This window comes from Esox lucius, chromosome 20, assembly GCF_011004845.1.
Source record: "Esox lucius isolate fEsoLuc1 chromosome 20, fEsoLuc1.pri, whole genome shotgun sequence".
NCBI classification, from domain to species: domain Eukaryota; kingdom Metazoa; phylum Chordata; class Actinopteri; order Esociformes; family Esocidae; genus Esox; species Esox lucius.
In genome coordinates this window covers 17009386-17031324 of record NC_047588.1, presented here as the reverse complement: position 1 = coordinate 17031324, position 21939 = coordinate 17009386, and the positions used below count along the sequence as shown (strand labels likewise).

The following is a 21939-nucleotide window of genomic DNA, read 5'->3' as shown; positions in this document are numbered from 1 at the left end:
ATTAGTTGTGTTCTTATTTGTTGATAATCCAATGTGACAACTTACCCTACATAGTGTGACAACTTACACGCTGATGGGGCAAATTGTCACAAGTGAACACTCTCTATTTAACAGTCTACAACTCCATACTGAAATAAGATATGAGGATGTAATGAATACAAAATATGTGCCCAAGACTTACTTCTTTCATTTGGTATGACATTTATAGCATTGTGATGTATTGTGCCCTGTAAATGTAACACAGTGTGAAAAATTTGACAACATACCCCGCTCTCCCCTATATAGTATGCAACTATGCGATTTGGGATTCAGACTATATACTCAGTGCATCTAAAGACCAGCGAGTTGCAACCAATGATGTCATGCCCATTCCTCAACAACCCTATGGATGAAGGTGCTCAGACTCTACACAAAGCGTTTACACCACCAGCCCCAACTCACAAGTTATCCACTGGGCCTCCCTAATGAATATCTGTGGGAGAGGTACAGGTTCAGTAGGCCCAGTAAAGTTTACCTATGCAGTCTGCTGGAACCACACTTACCATAGCCAAGCCTTGACCACTGTTCAGTCTGTCTGCATAGCTCTGTATTTCTTTGCATGTGTGGGACTTTCTTGTACAGTGTTGGTGATGCAGAAGGTCTTACAAAGGCAACTGCATACTGGGAAATAAAGGTATGTCTTGCTCTAAAGCAGTACCTGAATACTTTCATCCCTTTCCCTGGTCATCTTGGAACACAAAGAATCAGGGAGGCATTTTATTCAATTGCAGGTACGTGACAGTTAAAATAAATGTAAAGTAGCCTAAAGGTTGACAAGCTTGTGTATTAATGTAATTCTCTTTCAGGCTTCCCTAATATTAGAGGCGCAATAGACTGTAGCCATGTGCATGGCCGTCCACATCTGGACCTGTGGAGGCAGACGATCAAAAATCTTTCCATAGCCTCATCGTACAGGCATCTACTAGGGGTATCTGTCCACACACTGTCAGGCAGAATAGTAATAATTGGATTTGGATGAATTGTGCACATCTGTGAAAATAGATCAAATAAGTTTGGTTGTCAACACTTCTTTTGATTGAAATTCTATTACAATGGCAGTTGTTTACAGAAATGTCAATTTCAGCGTCTGCCTCACACAAAGTAGTAACTGTACTGTACAGAGATAATGTTTCACTTTACCTTATCAGCACAGATCAATCAGATACATATCTGGTATTTCCTTTCCCAACAGTATGGCATATCACTAACATGTAGCTGCAGAAGGCCTATGCAAAACCAGATTTGAAACCTCACACATTGTCAGGCCCAAAGTTAAAAATATTTTTCTGGAATGAGAGCAATGTTGAGATAACTTGGAACTGGAATTTACATTTTGAAAGACACCACTGCAATCAACTCTTCTTAGTCATGCTGAGCAATTTAAAATGAATGCTCTGCCAAGCAAAGTGTGCCACATCATTGGTCACTCTCTATGCGGTCTCATATCTAATAAAGCTGTAATATCAAAGCTGTTGCCACGTTCTTTTTTGGCTATTCAGTTGGCCCCTGAGATGTAACAGCCAAGAATTAATATAGGCCAAGTGTTAATAGGTCAGATCGCTTGAAGCCTCACCGAATTGGGCTAATTAAGAGTAAATGCATTGTAGTTATGACAGTTTGCATAAGTTGACCTAATTAATTTTGATTGATCATACATCTGATATAATCTAGACTGATAATATAGCCAGTCCTACTTATCTATTGATCTGAATGTTAATTTATAAAAAATGTAACAATTAGTAGGCTAGTATGATTTACGCATTTAATCTGTCAGCCATTTTTTGCAAACGCTATCTCCCTCGCCTTGTCAGTTGCGGCAGTAATGCCCTTTTTGGGGATGTCTCCTTTAATTCTTCATAAAGTCGCTTCAGTAAGGGTTTGTTCCGCTGTTGAGAAGAACACCGCTCTAGTTTTCGCTTCTTTTTTGCGACATGGTATCTTCATTTCGATGATCGCTTGTTCTGGGCTGCATATGTACTCCGTGCGGGTGCACAATTCAAGCTTTTTCAAGCCTGGTTTGAGTTAACGTTGTCAATACACGGCTAAAGTGTGTTAATGGAACGGCTTGAGCCTTAAGTGGAAGCTGGCTTTCATTCAAGCCTGGCTTTTTCAATTAAGCGCGGATTTCATTAGCGGCGTTAATGGAATACCCCCCAGGGCTGGTAGCGATGGCGAGATACAAGGCATGCCTTTCTCTCAATATGTAATACTCTGGATACACTAGCTACATTTTCTTAGCTGCAGCGCAAATTGTCCCAGCCGGCTGCGCCCAAAAGCTACAAAGGACGTCTACCGGTAATAGAAGAATGGGAGCTGCAAGGATGGTCATGGTGCAGTAGCCGGCGTAAAATAAACAAGACTGTAGCTACCTAGAATAGCTAGGCACATTTCGACTGCACAAATTACACGGTCTCTGAAAACGTCGCTATACCAAGTGGGACAACTGCTATTAGGATACATCGCCGTTTCGTCCTTCATTCTTGGTGAGTGGCACAGTAGCTATACAGTGTAACATGAGCAGACATTTACAGTGGTCGAGGGATGATTTTAATAGGCTTTGTCTTGCTTAGTAGTTTCTATTTAAAATCGATTATTTGTGTGCTCCTTTTGAATGCTGTTAACTCCTTATCTTTCTGGAGAACAGTAGGCTAATATGGTAGGGTGTAGATTACTGTGTAGCATACCCCATTCACTGTCACGCATTTCCCAGTATAGAAAATAGTTGGTTGTTGACACAAGTTATTTCAGCCACCGAGGGCTTCATGATTTCTCATATTTTCCTCCACCTTCCTTCCAGAGGGTGGTTGCTGTCCTTGGTGCTTAAAGGGGCACCGTGCGCCTCTTAAACTTTTTAATCCCGGTACCCAAATGAAAAATTATATCCATTCCTGGGACCCAAGCTCAAATATATTTTTTGGGGTGGCCCTTGCTTGACGTCTGTGAGTTTTAAAGTTAATTTCCTACAATTCTAATAATTTCACAATGGGGCGTAAAGAAAACTTTGCAGTTTAAAAACAAGTTTTCTGCAATTCTACACATTTTGCAACAGTCTAGGGAGAACGTTTTGCAGTTTGACAGCTTATTTTCTGCAATTCTACCCAAGTTGCCATGCAGTGGAGAAATCATTTCTCCACTGCATTTTTATATAGCACTTACATATTTTGCCATTACTTATGCCAGTGGTTTCCATTATCATTGTCCTTATGCCTAAAACAAATAGCAATTAAATACCAATTTTTATATTTAAAAAAATCTACATTTTCTTATCATATCAGCTGGCAAAGTTAATTTGGTAAAGGTTCTTAGTTAATGTTGCCTAACTTTAGCACATTAGCTAGCTGTGTACAGGAACAAGTTAATTAATATCTAGTGTTAGAGAGAGAGTAAAGTTAACTGTTAGTACCCATATTTCTGCTTATTGTCACCTGTTATAAAATGACAACAATGCCTTGCTAGCAGACTTACTTTTCACTGTCAGAACAACTTTTCCTGAATGTGACTGCCCTGTTCTGAAAGAACATCCTGTGGATGTTTTATCTGGAGGTGTCATTGTAATTTGTTCATTTTGAATGACTCATTACTAAGTACAACACCACACATAACTCCTAGTTATTTCTAAATGTTTTCATGAAACCGAGTGCGAGAAACTCATCACTGTGTTTGTGTTTCATGGCAATTGATTCACAACTTGTGATGCTAGCAGTGAGTGATGGCGACTAGGAATGCGTGACTGACTTAAAGAGTAGATCTAAACCACAGCTCATGGGCATCTTCCTCCGTCTCGCATAGCCGAACTGAGCAGTGCTGAGCACAGAGTACACTAAACAGACATTGCGATTGTACTTGACCAAATGAATTCCAGTGCTAATTACATAATTATACATTTCCTCTGACATGTTGTGACCCATGATTAACATGTCCAAGACCCAAAGTTTCAGAAATTCTGCCCTAAACAACAACATTACTTATCTCTTACATATTGCCCCTTTAATGTGTAGGTACTGTTCGTAATTTTTATGGACAGAAGGGCAAAGGCCTAGGCGCAGCCAGGGGCCGGAGGGTGTCAGGTTTGGGGACCACAAGATTTCGTCTCTGCTTTTTGCGGATGATGTTGTCGTGTTGGCCCCTTCAAACCAGGACCTTCAGCATGCACTGGGAAGGTTTGCAGCTGAGTGTGAAGCAGTGGGGATGAGAATCAGTACCTCCAAATCCGAGGCCATGGTCCTCAATCGGAAAAGGGTGGCTTGCCCACTTCAGGTTGGTGGAGAGTGCCTGCCTCAAGTGGAGGAGTTTAAGTATCTAGGGGTCTTGTTCACGAATGAGGGAAGGATGGAACGGGAGATTGACAGACGGATCGGTGCAGCTTCTGCAGTAATGCGGTCGATGTTTTGGTCTGTCGTGGTGAAGAAAGAGCTGAGCCGCAAGGCGAAGCTCTCGATTTACCGGTCAATCTACGTTCCTACTCTCACCTATGGTCATGACCTTTGGGTCATGACCGAAAGGACAAGATCCCGGATACAGGCGGCCGAAATGAGCTTTCTCCGCAGGGTGGCTGGGAGATCCCTTAGAGATAGGGTGAGAAGCTCGGTCACCTGGGAGGAGCTCAGAGTAGAGCTGCTGCTCCTCCACATCGAGAGGGGTCAGCTGAGGTGGCTTGGGCATCTGTTTCAGATGCCTCCGGAACGCCTTCCTGGGAAGGTGTTCCGGTCCCGTCCCACCGGGAGGAGACCCCGGGGAAGACCTAGGACACGCTGGAGGGACTATGTCTCCCGGCTGGCCTGGGGACGCCTCGGTGTCCCCCCGGAAGAGCTGGAGGAAGTGTCTGGGGAGAGGGAAGTCTGGGCATCTCTGCTTAGACTGCTGCCCCCGCGACCCGGCCCCGGATGAAGCGGAAGATGATGATGATGACATTATTAAAATGGAAATAGATAAAATCTTATCCTGATGTAGGTGTGAATCAGGGCTTCTCAGTAGTGACCCCAGTATTTTACATAATATGAGAAAGTAACACAGTAAGAGGGGCAATGTGTAAGATTTCTACTGTAACTAGCATACAAACCAGCAAAAGTGACCAGTTCACATCTACTGTAAATTTTTTAACCTAAAGTTTCAAATAATATTTTTTACTACATTTATCTGAGTGCCAGAGGTATTACCCATTTAAACATACTCTCCAGTCTGTCAATCAGTTTGCGTTGACGTGTAATCTCATTAAACTCGCTTTCGAACTCGCAGTACTTCCCACCCTAAACCACCCTGGACATGCTAATATTATTTGGGTCTCATTTGGTAAGGGAAGACGAGGAAGAGACAAGTCATGTTATTGTTTAGAGGCGGGATTCTACACAGTTCCCAGTGGCAGTGGTATAAGGTGCACCATTATCTGGGACAATGTATCGATTGGTTGGATATTCAATTATTATTTGTCATTGTTATTATCTGGGAAAACATGTCATGTGTCTTTAATTTCTTCTCTATTCATGGTTTAGATCTGTCAGGCTGGTTCATCATGGATCCAGGAGCTCACCTGCATCTTTATCTCATCCTGCTCTTTGTGGAAGGTTAGGAACATCTTTAAAAAAAAAGAGCTTAAGTGAAATTGAAGTTTTTCGTGTTGCACTGTGGCATTCATGAAGTTAACCAGCAGCTCTCATGTTTATACATACTTTCAGATTTGCAAAAGGTCATCTGGAAAGTGTACCCCCTGGAAAGTTGTCTTTTTGGTATTTGGACACATGAATATTTAAGTTAAATTCCTACCACTTTCATTAATAGTGTAGTTTAACAAATCGTACAGCTTTTGTTTTTACTTTGAAACCATTTAACTATTTAAAATAAACAAAAATGCAATTTCCATATGCAGAAAAAGTTAGTAAACCCCTTTTCAGTCTGGTTTGGTCTTATCCATATGGGTGTGTGGTAACACATCATGCCAAGATCAAAATACTTATCAGAGGCCCTCAGAAGAAAGAATATTTATGCCCATGATTTTACAAGTATATTTATGCCCATGGTTACAAGTACATCATTCCACTGTCCAATGAATTATCTACAAATGTAGAAAACTCCAGACCACTGCTTATCTACATAAAACAGGTCTTCCCAAGAGCTGACTGAAAGATCCTAATACAATTCTCTGAGAACTCCAGGGCAACATTAAGGGATCAACAGGCCTGTCATAACACAATCTATGTCAACTGTCAGAAAGAGAATGCCTAAATGGGAAGTCAGGAAGGAAGGAAGGAAGAGGCCTTTGCTCTTAAAAAATAACATTAAGACATGACTGCCAGACAACCCCTGGGTATAGACCAAACTACTTGAACATTGTGTTCTAGACAGATGAGTCAAAGGTGAAGTTGTTTGGCCACAATGCCAAACTTGGTGAATACTGTCAAAACATCTGTCAAAAAGCTGAAGCTAAACCGAACATGGATCTTACAATTGGACAATGATCCAAAACACAAAAGCAAAGCTACCTCAGAATTGCACTAAGAAACGGTGGGTTATGGACTGGCAGAGTCAAAGCAGAGATCTCAGTCCTATTGAAATGCTGTGGGGGGACTTGAAACAGTCTGTACATACAAGAAAGCCCTCGAACATGACATAACTGAAGCAGTACTGTCAAGAAGAGTGGGCAACAATTCCTTCCAGTCGATGTAAGCAACTAACAGACATTTACGAGAAACAACTACATACATTTATTTCAGCTGAAGGGGGCAACATCAGTTATTGAAGCATGGGGTGTACTTATGTTTTCTGCACTATGAAATTGCATTTATTTTAATTACATAAATGGATTCAAAGTTGGACTGTTTATAGGATTTGTTTGATTGGGTTTCCTTTATCAATGAATGTGGTCGGCTTAAATATCCATGTGTCCAAAGATTCTTAGTTTTTTTATTACAGAACTGCGTTGGGTTGAGAGGTGTTAAATTAACAATAAGTAGCAGGATAATGAACCCAGCTGTGCACTCTTAAATGTCCTCAAGAAGCTTGTTGAGTGGACTAGTCTATTTGGAAGGGGTCTGCTTGTCCACTTCTTCCCTTTCCTCTGTACTGTAGCTGCAGTGGCATTGCAGTGCTGGCAGGAACGAACCTACTCAGAAGCTGTGGTCTCCCCGGCCCTGAAGAGCAGCACCATCCTGCGGGTGCCCGGCGTCCTGTCTCTGGCGGCCTGCGCCGGGGCCTGCTGTGACCTGCCAGGCTGTGACCTGGCCTGGCTGTTTGAGCAGCAGTGCTACATCCTCAGCTGCCAGCGGAGGGAGAACTGCCAGCCCAGACCCAGACCTGGAGTCGACTCTTATCTGGCCTTCCTGCAGCGGGAACCTCCCCAGACCCTGATGTCCCTGGTCAGGGGCAAGCCCCACCCTGGTCATTGGAGGCCCCGCCCCTCAGGGGACATTGAGGCCCTGAAGGATCTAGCCCTGTTAGATGGGGCACAGACAGATTTTGGTGACCCAGGGAGGGTTGATGTAGAGTACCCTGAGAGTGAACTTGGACCCGAGGATAATGGCAGGGATCTTCCAGACTGGCCTGAATTGTTGGAAGGGAAGGATGGATTTAACCTATCAGAGAGCGAAGGCAGGATTGAGGGGATGGGGTTTGCAACAGAAGGGTCTGAGAGCAGCCTGACCAGTCCTTCTGCGGAGGCAGTTATCAACCAGAAAACACCACCCAGTGGCCCCACCTCTGACACTACACCTGAAAACAAACAAGTAAGAGTCAGACAGAGCAATGGGCATAAATACTGACTCAATACATTATGACTCCATTACATTATGGATAAGGTTGCAGATGTTATGAGAATAACATGGCTTGTCAGGACATGGCAGAAACTATACTGGCTTAAATACAGTTAGGTCTGGAAATAACTGGACACTGACAGGTTTTGTTATTTTGGTTTCTGTTTACCAAAATATATTCAGGTTACAGTTAAATAATGAATATGGGATAAATTGGAGGAAGTGTGTAGGAATTACAGCTCTTTAATATGTAGCCAACTCTTTTTCAAAGGACCAAAAGTAATTGGACAGTTGACTCAAAAGCTGTTTCATTGACAAGTGTGGGCTATTCCTTCATTATGTCTTCATCAATTAAGCAGGTAAGAGGTCTGGAGTTGATTCCAGGGTTGGCATACGCATTTGGAAGCTGTTGCTGTGAAGCTACAACATGCAGTCAAGGGAACTATCAATGCAAGTGAAACAGGCCATGTTGTATGCTGCAGAAAAAAAAGTCTGCCAGAGAAATAGCTGGAACATTAGGAGTGGCCAAATCAACAGTTTGATACATTCTGAGATAAAAAGAACTCACTGGTGAGCTCTGCAACACAAAAAGATCTGGACGTCCACAGAAGACAACAGTAGTGGATGATTGTAGGATCCTTTCCATGGTAAAGAAAAACCCCTTCACATCATCCATCTATCAAGTGAAGAACACTCTCCAGGAGGTAGGCATATCATTATCCAAGTCTACCATAAAGAGAAGTCTTCACAAGAGCAAATACAGAGGGTTCACCACAAGGTGCAAACCATTCATAAGTCTCAAGAATAGAAAGGCCAGATTTTGCCAAAAAACATCTATAAAAGCCAGCCCAGTTCTGGAACAGCATTATTTGGACAAATGAAACTAAAAGCAACCTGTACCAGAATGATGGGAAGAAAAAAAATGTATGGAGAAGGTTTGGAACGGCTCATGATCCGAACCATACCACATCATCTGTAAAACACGTGGAGGTAGTGTGATGGATGGGCATGCATGGCTTCCAATGGCACTGAGTCACTAGTGTTTATTGATGATGTGACAGAAGACAGAAGCAGCTGGATGAATTCTGAAGTGTATAGGGATATATTGTCTGCTCAGATTTAGCTAAATTCAGCAAAGTTGATTGGATGGCGTTTCACTTTCAGATGGACAATGACCCAAAACATACTGTGAAAGAAAACCCAGGAGTTTTTAAGGCATAGAAGTGGAATATTCTGCAATAGTCGAGTCAATTACCTGATTTTAACCTGATTAAGCATGCATTTCACTTGATGAAGACAAAAGTTAAGGCAGAAAGACCCACAAACAAACAACACCTGAAGATACCTAAAGTAAAGGCCTGGCCATGTATTATAGAGGAGGAAACCCAGCGATTGATGTCCATGGGTTCCAGACTTCAAGCAGTCATTGCCTGCAATGGATTCTCAACAAAGTAATAAAAATTTACATTTTATTTATGATTATTAATTTGTCCAATTACATTTGAGCCACATTTGAAATTAGGGGACTGTGTATGAAAATGGTTGCAATTCCTAAATGTTTCATATGATATTTTTGTCCAACCCCTTGAATTAAAGCTGAAAGTCTGCACAGATGTTTCTTTTCAAATCCATTGTGGTGGCGGAGACAAAATTATGAACATTATGTCAGTGTCCAAATATTTCCGGACCTAACTATATGTTGATGTTTATGTTCCATAAGTTCCACTGATCCTAACACAGAAAATGGGATTTAGACAGTTGGACTAATAGGCAAAGGAAAATCATTATGTCTCAAAATTGGAACCATTGTAAGGACACAGTAGGACATACTGTATCACTTGGACATTTAAAACAGGGTTACTTCCTTGAATAGTTATGATTCAAACAGCTGACCATCGGCATGTGTGTGTTGCTATCAAATGATCTCTAGTCACCTTCTCTCAGTTTTCCTGCCCTTTACATTCCCCTTAATGATTTAGTAGAGCATCCCTTCTTCAGCCATTCCCAGAAAGTTGGAAATTCAGTTTTGTAATTCAGTCCGTATGTACTTTAATGTATTTTATGTTCTTTTATTTTAGGATAGTGGACTACAAAACATGTTATTAACCAGTTCTGGGCCAACACTCGAAACTCAGAATGTTGACTCCTCCCAACCAAGCCAAAAAAGGACTTTCCTTACCACTGAAGGCCCATCGTATCTCTTCAGAGCATCACCCCTGACCACATCCATACATACAGGTACTGCAGTATGTTTTTGTTTATAGTTTATTTTCATTTCATGACTAGATTGTATGTAGTCTCTCTGTATTCTACTGGTTACTACCTGTAACATTTCCATCTTAAGATTGTTTGTGTCTCAAACTTTTGTCCTTGTTTCAATCTGACATTCCTGTAGCGCTAACCTTGCCCAGAGACCCAGTGGAGCCGGTGGCGTCTGTCCACCCAGAACCTCAAACTGGTACAGTCTTAAACACTAGGAATCTGGTACAGTCCTAAACACTAGGATTTCTACGTGCATCATCTGTAAAAGATGTCCCGAATTGACAAATTAGAAACGGCACAAAGCAGTCACACATTGATGAAAGTCTTTGTTGATGGAACTGCTCTTATCTTACAGCGCCGAGGACCCAACCGCCCAATGCTGTCGCCCTCCCAGTCACCCAGGTGGTTCCGCTTCCTGCCAGCTACGCCCTCATCAACGGCAGCCGTATGTATGACACCATTGTAGTTGTATTTCCACGATAACGAACACACAAGCCTAATTTGCCTTTTTAGAATAGGCTGGCATCCTAACCCTTCACTCTGGCTATGTGTTGTTTTCAGTCAGCTGATGCCAGAGGCTGGTTTGCGCCCCTGTTTCAGCTTAACGGCCCATTTATGTCTTACCCACTCCATCTTATAACCTACAGTTTGTGCATTCATCCTCAAATAGATTAGGAGGGACAACCACGCAACTCAGGAATAGTATGTATGTTTTGCTCAGTGAAATAGCTATCCAGACATCTACATTTTTTGGGGAATAACTAATTCATAGTTTGCAGTGCTTTTTCAGTATTAAAAAAAATAAAAGAGTCATTAAAGTTTGTAAAACCCAATATGAAATAAATGGAGACATGCTACAATTGTGCACACACGCCTAGACTTAATCGCTCCTAATCACTCCGAAACACAACCACAAACACACACGCACACTTTCCCTTCCACTCCCTTTAACACATAGGCATGCACAATGCATCCATACACACACATGCCTTCAGGTGACCACCGATCAGCCATGACATTATGATCACTGACAGGTGAAGTGAATAACACGGATAATATTGTTATCATGGCAGCTGTCAGTGGGTGGGATGTATTAAGCAGCAAGTGAATATTCTTTCCTCAAAGTTGAAGTGATAGAAGCAGGAAAAATGGGCAAGCGTAAGGATCTGAGCGACTTTGACAAGAGCCGAGTTGTGATGGCTAGATGACTGGGTCAGAGCATCTCTAAAACTGCAGCCCTTGTGGGGTGTTCCCGGTCTGCAGTGGTCAGTACCTATCAAAAGTGGTCCAAGGGAGTAAAAGTGGTGAACCGGCAACAGGGTCATGGGCAGGCAAGGCTCATTGATGCATGTGGGGAGTGAATGCTGGCCTGTCTGGTCCGATCCAACAGATGAGCTACAGTAGTTTAAATTGCTGAAAAAGTTAATGCTGGTACTGATAGAAAGGTGTCAGAACACACAGTGCATTGCAGTTTGTTGTGTATGGGGCTGTGTAGCGACAAACCAGTCAGGGTGCCCATGCAGAACCCTGTCCACTGCCGAAAGCACATACAATGGGCATGTGAGCATCAGAACTGGACCACAGAGCAATGGAAGAAGGTGGCCTGGTTTGATGAATCACGTTTCCTTTTACATCACATGGATGGCAAGGTGAGTGTGTGTCGCTTACCTGGAGAACACATGGCACCAGGATGCACTATGGGAAGGAGGCAAGCTAGCGGAGGCAGTGTGATGCTTTGGGCAATGTTCTGCAGGGAAACCTTCATTCATGTGGATGTTACTTTGACACGTACCACCTACCTAAACATTGTTGCAGACCATGTGCACCCTTTCATAGCAACGGTATTCCCGGATGGCATTGGCCTCTTTCAGCAGGATAATGCATCCTGCCACAAAGCACAAATGGTTCAGGAATGGTTTGAGGAACACAACAACAAGTTCAAGGTGTTGACTTGGCCTCCAAATTCCCCAGATCTCAATCCATTCGAGCATCTGTGGGATGTGCAGGACATGGGTGACACAGTTCATGGAGGCCCCACCTCGCAACTTATAGGACTTAAAGGATCTGCTGCTAACGTCTTGTTGCCAGGTACCACAGCACACCTTCTGAGGTCTAGTGGAGTCCATGCCTCAACGGGTCAGGGCTGTTTGGCGGCAAAAGGGGGACCTACACAATATTAGGCAGGTGGTCAGAATGTTATGGCTGATTGGTGTATATTTAAATGTGTTCACATCACACACTACTTTCTTTCAAACTCAGTGAAATGCATGTAAACAGTTAAGTACATACACTATGCATGTGAGAAGGATGGAAATATATAGTGTGTTCATATTCAGTCAGGTTCTAGAGCATTCCCAACACAAGCAGTTCTTTGAATAATAAAAGTTTTGGCCAATTTTGTCTATCAACAGGGATCACAGAGATGGGTATACAAACAGCACAGCATGATACAGCCCATACTGTACCATATCTAATGAATCAGACAAGTTCTGCATTGCTGTGAGGAAATGGAAAGAGAGCTGGGTGCTTTCCATTCCCCTAGTAGAGGGTGTGGAGCACATCCTTGGTGCCCTGTTCTCCCAGCACTGTTCTTATTTAAGAGGTATCAAAAGTTTGAGATCCAGTCCTGGCTGATACTGCTGGGAAGAGTGTGAATATGTCTATGGTCTTCTCTTGATTCACAATGGAGTGCTTCTCCAGTGTGACCTTGTACTTCTTCACACGCACTACTCCAGGCTTAGAAAGTGGAGTGTAAAGTGGAGGTTGTGGTGCTTCTTGCCTTTGACTTCAATATGGGTGTCAAGAAGCTGTGTCAGTCCTAGGAAGGGACATGGGTCTAAGACTCACTGCCTACAAGTTGAAGGGATGTTGAACATTTTTGGCCTAAATCATGACTGTGTTTGTTTGATGCACCCCACAGAGGATACTGATGAGGGGGTGACAGTCAGGCATCACTGGGAGCAGGTTGGAGGTCCATCCATAGAGCAGGGATCCTCAGAGATGCTCAGCCTATCCAACCGGACCTCTGGGGAGTACACCTTCAGGTATGGATTTGCTACTGCAGCCGAGACTTTGGCTCAAATCAAATGAATTATCAGTTAATTCCAGGTTTTTGTGTGTGTGTGTACAACCACGTTTCCAAAAAAGTTGTGACGCTGTGTAAAATGTAAAGAAAAACAGAATGCAATGATGTGCAAATCATTTAAACCCTTTATTCAACAGAAAATAGTACCTGGGAAACTGAGAAATGTTATTGTTTCCTGGAATCGTTGAGTAATGACAAAAACTAAACCTGGTGGAATATCACACAACTAATTAGGTCAATTGGCAACAGGTCAGTAACATGATTGGGTATTAAAAGATCATTCCAGAGAGGATAGGCCTATCAGAAGCGATGGGGAGGGGTTCACCACTCTGTGAAAGACTGCGCAGGCAAATAGTGCCACAATTCAAGAATAAGTTATCACAACATGAAATAGTTTGGGGGTCTCATATAATCTACGGTACACAATATCATAAAAAGATTCAGAGGATCTGGTGTAATTTCTGTTAGCGAAAACCAATATTGGATGGCCGTGATCATCAGGCTCTCAGGCAGCACTGCATTAAAAACAGACACGATTCGGTAGTGGACCTCACTGCATGGGCTCAGGAACACTTCTGAACACCATTGTCTGTGAACACAGTACGTCACTGCATCCAGAAATGCAAGTTAAAACTCTTCCATGCAAAGAAGAAACCAGATATAAACAAGATCCAGAAATGCAGCTGCCTTCTCTGGGACCGAGTTCATTTAAGATGGACTGAGGAGAAGTGGAAAACTGTCTTGTGGTCGGACTAATCAAAATGTATATTCTTTTGGGGAATCATGGACGCCACATCCACCGGACTAAAGGAAGAGGTACCATTCGTCTTGTTATCAGTACACAGTTCAAAAGCCAGCATCTGTTATGGTATGCATTACTGCACATGGCATGAGTGATTTGCACTTCCTTAATGGTGAAGGTACCATTAATACTGTATATACAATATATACAGGTTTTGGAGCAACATATGCTGCCACCCAGACAATGTATTTTTCAGGAAAGGCCTGGCTTATTTCAGCACATTCTGCACGTATCACAACAGCATGTTTCCATAGTAAGAGTCCGGGTGCTAAACTGTCCTGCCTACAGTCCAGACCTGTCACCCACTGAAAACATATGGCACATTATGAAATGACAAATACAGCAAAGGACATCCTGAACTGTGGAGCAGCTGAAATCCTATATCAAGCAAGAATGGGAAAACATTCCACTTGCAAAACTACAGCAATTGGTCTCTTCAGTTCCCAAATGCTTACAGAGTGTTGTTAAAAGAAGGTGATGCAACACAGTAGCAAATGCCCCTGTCCCAACTTTTTTGAATCTTGTTGCTGGCAGTATACTCCAAATTCTCAGTTTCAACACTTACAAATTCTAAATTCTGAGTTTCAACACTTGACATGTTGTCTTTATACATTAAATATAGGGATTAAATGATTTGCACATCATTGCATTCTATTTTTATTAGCATTTTACGCAGCATCCCAACTTTTTGGGAAACAGGGTTGTACCATGTGTCTCTGAACAATAACATATTGGAATCGGGGGGTTTTCAGGCTGACAGTGACAGGTTCTGATGGGTTGTCAGACTCAAACACGGCTACGGCGAAGGTCATTCAGCCAGAGGACCTCTCCTCAGTGCTGACCCACAGTCATGACACCACGACCGCCTCCAGCCCTGGTCTTCCCACTGCCCGCCTCCACTGGCAGGGTGACCCGACTTCAGTCCCCTCCTCTGTCGTTGCCTCGGTGACGAGAGGTAAATGACAAAAGGGCCGTGACAGGGTTTATAAGTGTAGCAGACACATCCTACAACCGTAGATTCCACGCATACCTTTCCCTTACTCCACCGTAACATGTAGCCAGCGGACATCATCGTTTGTTTCGCTCTGCCCCATAGATGGAAAAAGCCCCCCCACAGCTGAGGTCAAGGAGTCAAACCGGGCCCCCGTGGCTGTAGTGGGCCCTAACACGCAGCTGACCCTCCCCGTGGCCAGCGTCACTCTGGATGGAAGCCACAGCACGGACGACCATGGCATCACCAGCTACCACTGGAACACCGTCAGGTACAGCCACTGGGGTTCACACTTCACCCAGGGCAGCGGTTGAGTTCAGAATCATTCTCGAGACCAGGCAAGCTTTGACATTTTTTGCAGAAGAGCATAAGAGAATGTCTTTAGGTATTGTTTTTTATATTCTTTTCTAGCGGTCCTCCGGGGTCGAGAATAGAGGGTGTGGACCGGGCTGTCGCCATAGCAACAGGCCTCCGAGCAGGCCGTTACAAATTTCAGCTGACTGTGAGTGACCAGGAAGGGGTGACAGACAGTGCTTTGCTTATAGTCCGGGTTCAAGAAGGTAATAAAACCAGAACAACTCATTAACATTTCTAATGAGACACATCACCATGGCCGATTGACCATGATGGAATTCATCTAAAGGCCTGTTGTCCTTCTTCCCTCAGCTAGAAGCCTACCACCTGTAGCCCACGCTAGCGGCAGCCATACTCTCACCCTGCCCAACAACTCCTTGGTGCTTAGGGGCTCAGTGACGAACGGTGACCAAACCAAGATGCACTTCCTCTGGGTCCGGGACAGCCAGAGCCCCGCTGCTGGAGTGAGTGGGTGGAGTCTTGATACTTAAGAGTTCTGGTCAATACAGTTTGAACTTGGAATACACCGCTTAACGGGCAGTGGGGTAGGAAAGTACTCCGGTCAGGTAGGAACTGCTCTGTCCTATGGTTCCCCAGGATGTGTTGTATAGTTCAGACCAGCAGGCCTCCCTGTACCTGGCCAACCTGGTGGTGGGGACCTACCTCTTCCAGCTGCGAGTCACTGACACCCAGGGACGCAGCAACACCGCCATAGCCACTGTGGAAGTGCGCCCGGGTAAATAACCACTCGCGTGCTTTCAGTCTGTGAAAACGGGAAACTCAGTGACTTGGCATTAAGCTGAACTTCAGGCGTAGGAAGGCTGTTCTGTCAGTTCTCAGAGTGTGTGTGACCACAGACCCTGGTGGTGTGGAGGAGGTGGAGGTAGAGATGCTGGTGGCGGTGGCCCAGGTGAGCATATCTCAGCGGGACACCGTGCTCAGGCAGCTGGCCGCGCTGCTCCACGTCATGGACAAAGACATCCACTCCAGGGGCCTGTGGGGGCACTCAGAAATCAGGTACCACTGCCCAAGATCTCTAATATCTCTTATTCACACTATGGTGGTATGGCTGTGTAGTTCATGTTTATTCTGTGTGTGTGTGTGTGTGTGTGTGTGTGTAGCACAGTGTTGAGGTTCTCAGTGCAGGGTCCTGAGGGGCCAGTCTCTGCTTCTAAGCTGGCCAGTGTGCTCCGTGGTCAACTGCTGAGGGGGAAGACGGACTTCCTGCTCTTCAGGGTCCTCAGAGTGGATACAGTCAGTGAGTGCCGGAACACCTCACCTCACTGTCTCGCATGCTACGTCATTATTACATCAGAAAGCATTATAACAAGGACAAACAGCATAACCGTATGTAGACCACCAATTATAAAATGTGTCACGTTGTACTACTGTTATATTACATCCGAGAGTTAGTTAGTCTACCTGTTATATCTAATTGGTTGGTTGGTTTGAGGGCTGTCCGTCTGCTTACAGCCTTGGTATTTGCTGATGGTGTTTGTGTTTCGGGTTCACCCAGTGTGCTTGCTCCGCTGCTCTGGCCGAGGTTCGTGCGACCCAATCACAAAGTCATGCGTATGTGACCCCTTCTGGACGGAGAACCTGATTCGCCGTTTCTTTGGTGACGGAGAGAGCAACTGTGGTGAGCTATATCGTTAATCAGTGCTGAGAGCATTTTCTACTAGTTGCAACCTGTTTGTTGTGAGACGCTGTGACACTTCTTTCTTCTGTCCGGCAGAGTGGCGGGTGCTCTACTTCATCCTGTTCTCCTTCATGGTGTTCGCTCTTATTGTGACGGTCACCTGGGCCTGTGTCCACTGCTGCAAAAGGTCACCTTCCTTCTTAGACACACAAGTTACCATGTCTCAGAGACTGTATGATCAGCCATGAGTTACCGTGTCTCAGAGACTGTATTATCAGCCATGAGTTACCGTGTCTCAGAGACTGTATGATCAGCCATGAGTTACCGTGTCTCAGAGACTGTATGATCAGCCATGAGTTACCGTGTCTCAGAGACTGTATTATCAGCCATGAGTTACCGTGTCTCAGAGACTGTATGATCAGCCATGAGTTACCATGTCTCAGAGACTGTATGATCAGCCATGAGTTACCGTGTCTCAGAGACTGTATGATCAGCCATGAGTTACCATGTCTCAGAGACTGTATGATCAGCCATGAGTTACCGTGTCTCAGAGACTGTATGATCAGCCATGAGTTACCGTGTCTCAGAGACTGTATGATCAGCCATGAGTTACCGTGTCTCAGAGACTGTATGATCAGCCATGAGTTACCGTGTCTCAGAGACTGTATTATCAGCCATGAGTTACCGTGTCTCAGAGACTGTATGATCAGCCATGAGTTACCGTGTCTCAGAGACTGTATGATCAGCCATGAGTTACCGTGTCTCAGAGACTGTATGATCAGCCATGAGTTACCGTGTCTCAGAGACTGTATGATCAGCCATGAGTTACCGTGTCTCAGAGACTGTATGATCAGCCATGAGTTACCGTGTCTCAGAGACTGTATTATCAGCCATGAGTTACCGTGTCTCAGAGACTGTATGATCAGCCATGAGTTACCATGTCTCAGAGACTGTATTATCAGCCATGAGTTACCATGTCTCAGAGACTGTATGATCAGCCATGAGTTACCATGTCTCAGAGACTGTATGATCAGCCATGAGTTACCATGTCTCAGAGACTGTATGATCAGCCATGAGTTACCGTGTCTCAGAGACTGTATGATCAGCCATGAGTTACCATGTCTCAGAGACTGTATGATCAACTGACATAATAGTGACTTTTATGTTTAGGAGGAGGCGCACTAAGGTCAGAAAGAAAACCAAGTACACTATACTGGACAACATGGATGAACAGGAGAGGATGGAGCTCAGGCCCAAATACAGTAAGTCTCCTGTCCCATCAACACGTTCAAACAATTGTGTTGATGGATGTCCCATTTAATTATTTACTTTGATCCACCGTAGCTCTTGCCAAAGAAATTGCTACTGTTCCTGAAGGGTATTTCAGAAAACTAAATTCATCACTTAGCAAGCTCGGTCAAACCCGTACTTGAGCAAACGCTGGGCTTTTGGCTCCAGCAAGAATGTAGGATGTGTAGCCTTCTCGGAAACCATAGCAACCAATGCACTGAACCAATAACTTATACCTGCTAAGTGAAGTGGATCTCATTTTGTGGATGTGAAGAAACACAAAGCTCATCCACCTATCAGATTCTATTCCGTCACTATGACCTGTCACTGCAGTAAACCCAATTTACTCAAAGTCTGCATTGTGCGCCATGCATTACACATTTTTGGACCTTGAATAGATCCTTGAGATCATTAAGAATCTCAACCGAGAAAGAGAAGCATAGATATTTTAATGTTTGCTCTGTGTGTTCAGTTAGGGACAGTGCATGCTGGTTTTCATTGAGCCAACTTTAGTTTTGAATAATCCTTCATTTTCCACACAGTACAGTAGTTGAGATGGGACAACACCAGAGCCTATTGATCTTGATCTAGTCTGTCTGCCCCCTTCAGACATCAGACACAGGAGCACAGAGCACAACTCCAGCCTCATGATGTCTGAGTCGGAGCTGGACAGCGACCGAGACACCATCTTCAGCCGAGGCCAACCAGTCCGGAGCAGAAACCGTACGAGCACTCAGGCTGCCCGCAATGGAAATGCCTTTGGATGAACAGGAAATCACTGAATTCTGGGTGGATTATAGAAGTGTCCAGAGGAAGGCCACAGTCTGTGCTTGTTTTCATTCTTGTGTTCTGTTCAAATACTGGCAAGTCAGTGATAAACTAAACACCATGGGGACAGGAAAACCCAAGGGACTATGGCCATAGAGGACTAGAGGATTCAAGGAACTATCTATAGCATTGAGTTTACAAACAGACATACCACTAACTGAATGACAACACTAAGAATGCAGTTGCTCTTTGTGAGGAGCACAATGAGATACTGTGTCCATATATATTATTTTAACAAGCAGATACAGTGAGGGAAAAAATTATTTGATCCCCTGCTGATTTTGTACGTTTGCCCACTGACAAAGAAATTATCATATAATTTTAATGGCAGGTTTATTTGAACAGTGAGAGACAGAATTAAAAATAAAATGTCAAAAATGTTAAAATGTATTAGAATTTTAATGAGTGAAATAAGTATTTGATCCCCTCTCAGAAAGATTTCTGGCTACCAGGTGTCTTTTATACAGGTAACAAGCTGAGATTAGAGCACACTCTTAAAGGCAGTGCTCCTAATCTCAGCTTGTTAACTATAAGAAAGACATCTGTCCACAGAAGCAATCAATTAATCAGATTCCAAACTCTCCACCATGGCCAAGACCATAGAGCTGTCCAAGGATGTCAGGGACAAGATTGTAGACGTACAAGGCTGGAATGGGCTACAAGACCATCGCCAAGCAGCTCATGAGAACGGTAAGGAATCAGCCCAGAACTACATGGGAGGATCTTGTCACTGATCTCAAGGCAGCTGGGATCATAGTCACCAAGATAACAATTGGTAACACACTTCGCCGTGAAGGACTGAAATCCTGCAGCGCCTGCAAGGTCCCCCTGCTCAAGAAACACATGTACAGGCCTGTCTGAAGTTTGCCAATGAACATCTGAATGATTCAGAGGAGAACTGGGTGAAAGTGTTATGGTCAGATGAGACCAAAATCGAGCTCTTTGGCATCAACTCAACTCGCCGTGTTTGGAGGAGGAGGAATGCTGCCTATGACCCCAAGAACACCATCCCCATCGTCAAACATGGAGGTGGAAACATTAGAGAACCTCCTTCCCGCAGCCAGGGGATTGAAAATGGTTCGTGGATAGCACAAGAAGAAGCACATTAAGATCCTGGAGTGGCCTAGCCAGTCTCCAGACCTTAATCCCATAAAAAATCTGGAGGGAGAGGGAGGGAGCTGAAAGTTTGAGTTGCCAAACGTCAGCCTCAAAACTTTAATGACTCAGAGAACATCTGCGAAGACGAGTGGGACAAAATCCCTCCTGAGATGTGTGCAAACCTGGTGGTAAACTACAAGAAACATCTGTCCTCTGTGATTGCCTACAAGGGTTTTGCCACCAAATACTAAGTCAGGTTTTGCAGAGGGGTCGAATACTTATTTCACTAATTAAAATGCAAATCAATTTATAAATTTTTTTACATGCGTTTTTCTGGATTTTTTTTCTGTCTCTCACTGTTCAAATAAACCTACCTTTAAAATTATAGATTGATCATTTCTTTTTCAGTGTGCAAATGTACAAAATCAAAAATGTTTTCCCTCACTGTAAATTCATGTACATATATCTCTCCGTTATACACTCACCTAAAGGATTATTAGGAACACCTGTTCAATTTCTCATTAATGCAATTAACTAATCAACCAATCACATGGCAGTTGCTTCAATGCATTTAGGGGTGTGGTCCTGGTCAAGACAATCTCCTGAACTCCAAACTGAATGTCAGAATGGGAAAGAAAGGTGATTTAAGCAATTTTGAGCGTGGCATGGTTGTTGGTGCCAAACGGGCCGGTCTGAGTATTTCACAATATGCTCAGTTACTGGGATTTTCACGCACAACCATTTCTAGGGTTTACAAAGAATGGTGTGAAAAGGGAAAAACATCCAGTATGCGGCAGTCCTGTGGGCGAAAATGCCTTGTTGATGCTAGAGCTCAGAGGAGAATGGGCCGACTGATTCAAGCTGATAGAAAAGCAACTTTGACTGAAATAACCACTTGTTACAACCGAGGTATGCAGCAAACCATTTGTGAAGCCACAACACGCACACCACCTTGAGGCGGATGGGCTACAACAGCAGAACACCCCACCGGGTACCACTCATCTCCACTACAAATAGGAAAAAGAGGCTACAATTTGCACGAGCTCACCAAAGTTGGACAGTTGAAGACTGGAAGAATGTTGCCTGGTCTGATGAGTCTCGATTTCTGTTGAGACATTCAGATGGTAGAGTCAGAATTTGGCGTAAACAGAATGAGAACATGGATCCATCATGCCTTGTTACCACTGTGCAGGCTGGTGGTGGTGGTGAAATGGTGTGGGGGATGTTTTCTTGGCACACTTTAGGCCCCTTAGTGCCAATTGGGCATCGTTTAAATGCCACGGCCTACCTGAACATTGTTTCTGAGCATGTCCATCCCTTTATGACCACCATGTACCCATCCTCTGATGGCTACTTCCAGCAGGATAATCCACCATGTCACAAAGCTCGAATCATTTCTAATTTGTTTCTTGAACATGACAATGAGTTCACTGTACTGAAAGGGCCCCCACAGTCACCAGATCTCAACCCAATAGAGCATATTTGGGATGTAGTGGAACGGGAGCTTTGTGCCCTGGATGTGCATCCCACAAATCTCCATCAACTGCAAGATGCTATCCTATCAATATGGGCCAACATTTCTAAAGAAGGCTTTCAGCACCTTGTTGAATCAATGCCACGTAGAATTAAGGCAGTTCTGAAGGCGAAAGGGGGTCAAACACAGTATTAGTATGGTGTTCCTAATAATCCTTTAGGTGAGTGTACTTTTGTAACTTGTTATCCAAGTATAACACATCATAGATTTAGGGAATTTTTTTATCTGTGAATTTGTATGTATGGTTCTTTCACCATGGGCTTTGAATTTAATTC

The 21939-nt window shown here is 43.9% G+C and overlaps 1 protein-coding gene across 1 annotated transcript; it reads left to right on the top strand.

The window, feature by feature from the left end:
• The first annotated feature begins 1792 nt into the window (after positions 1-1792).
• Positions 1793-19323, top strand: si:ch73-215d9.1 (dyslexia-associated protein KIAA0319). The gene is made up of 18 exons (XM_034288690.1): positions 1793-2522; positions 5529-5600; positions 7102-7754; positions 9860-10019; positions 10177-10239; positions 10399-10488; positions 12964-13087; positions 14683-14885; positions 15027-15192; positions 15333-15481; positions 15588-15739; positions 15873-16011; positions 16133-16292; positions 16397-16533; positions 16792-16914; positions 17011-17101; positions 18085-18176; positions 18814-19323. Exons 2-18 carry the CDS (start codon positions 5549-5551, stop codon positions 18969-18971), a joined length of 2712 nt encoding a protein of 903 aa, XP_034144581.1. The 5' UTR covers positions 1793-2522; positions 5529-5548; the 3' UTR covers positions 18972-19323.
• The last annotated feature ends 2616 nt before the right edge of the window (positions 19324-21939 follow it).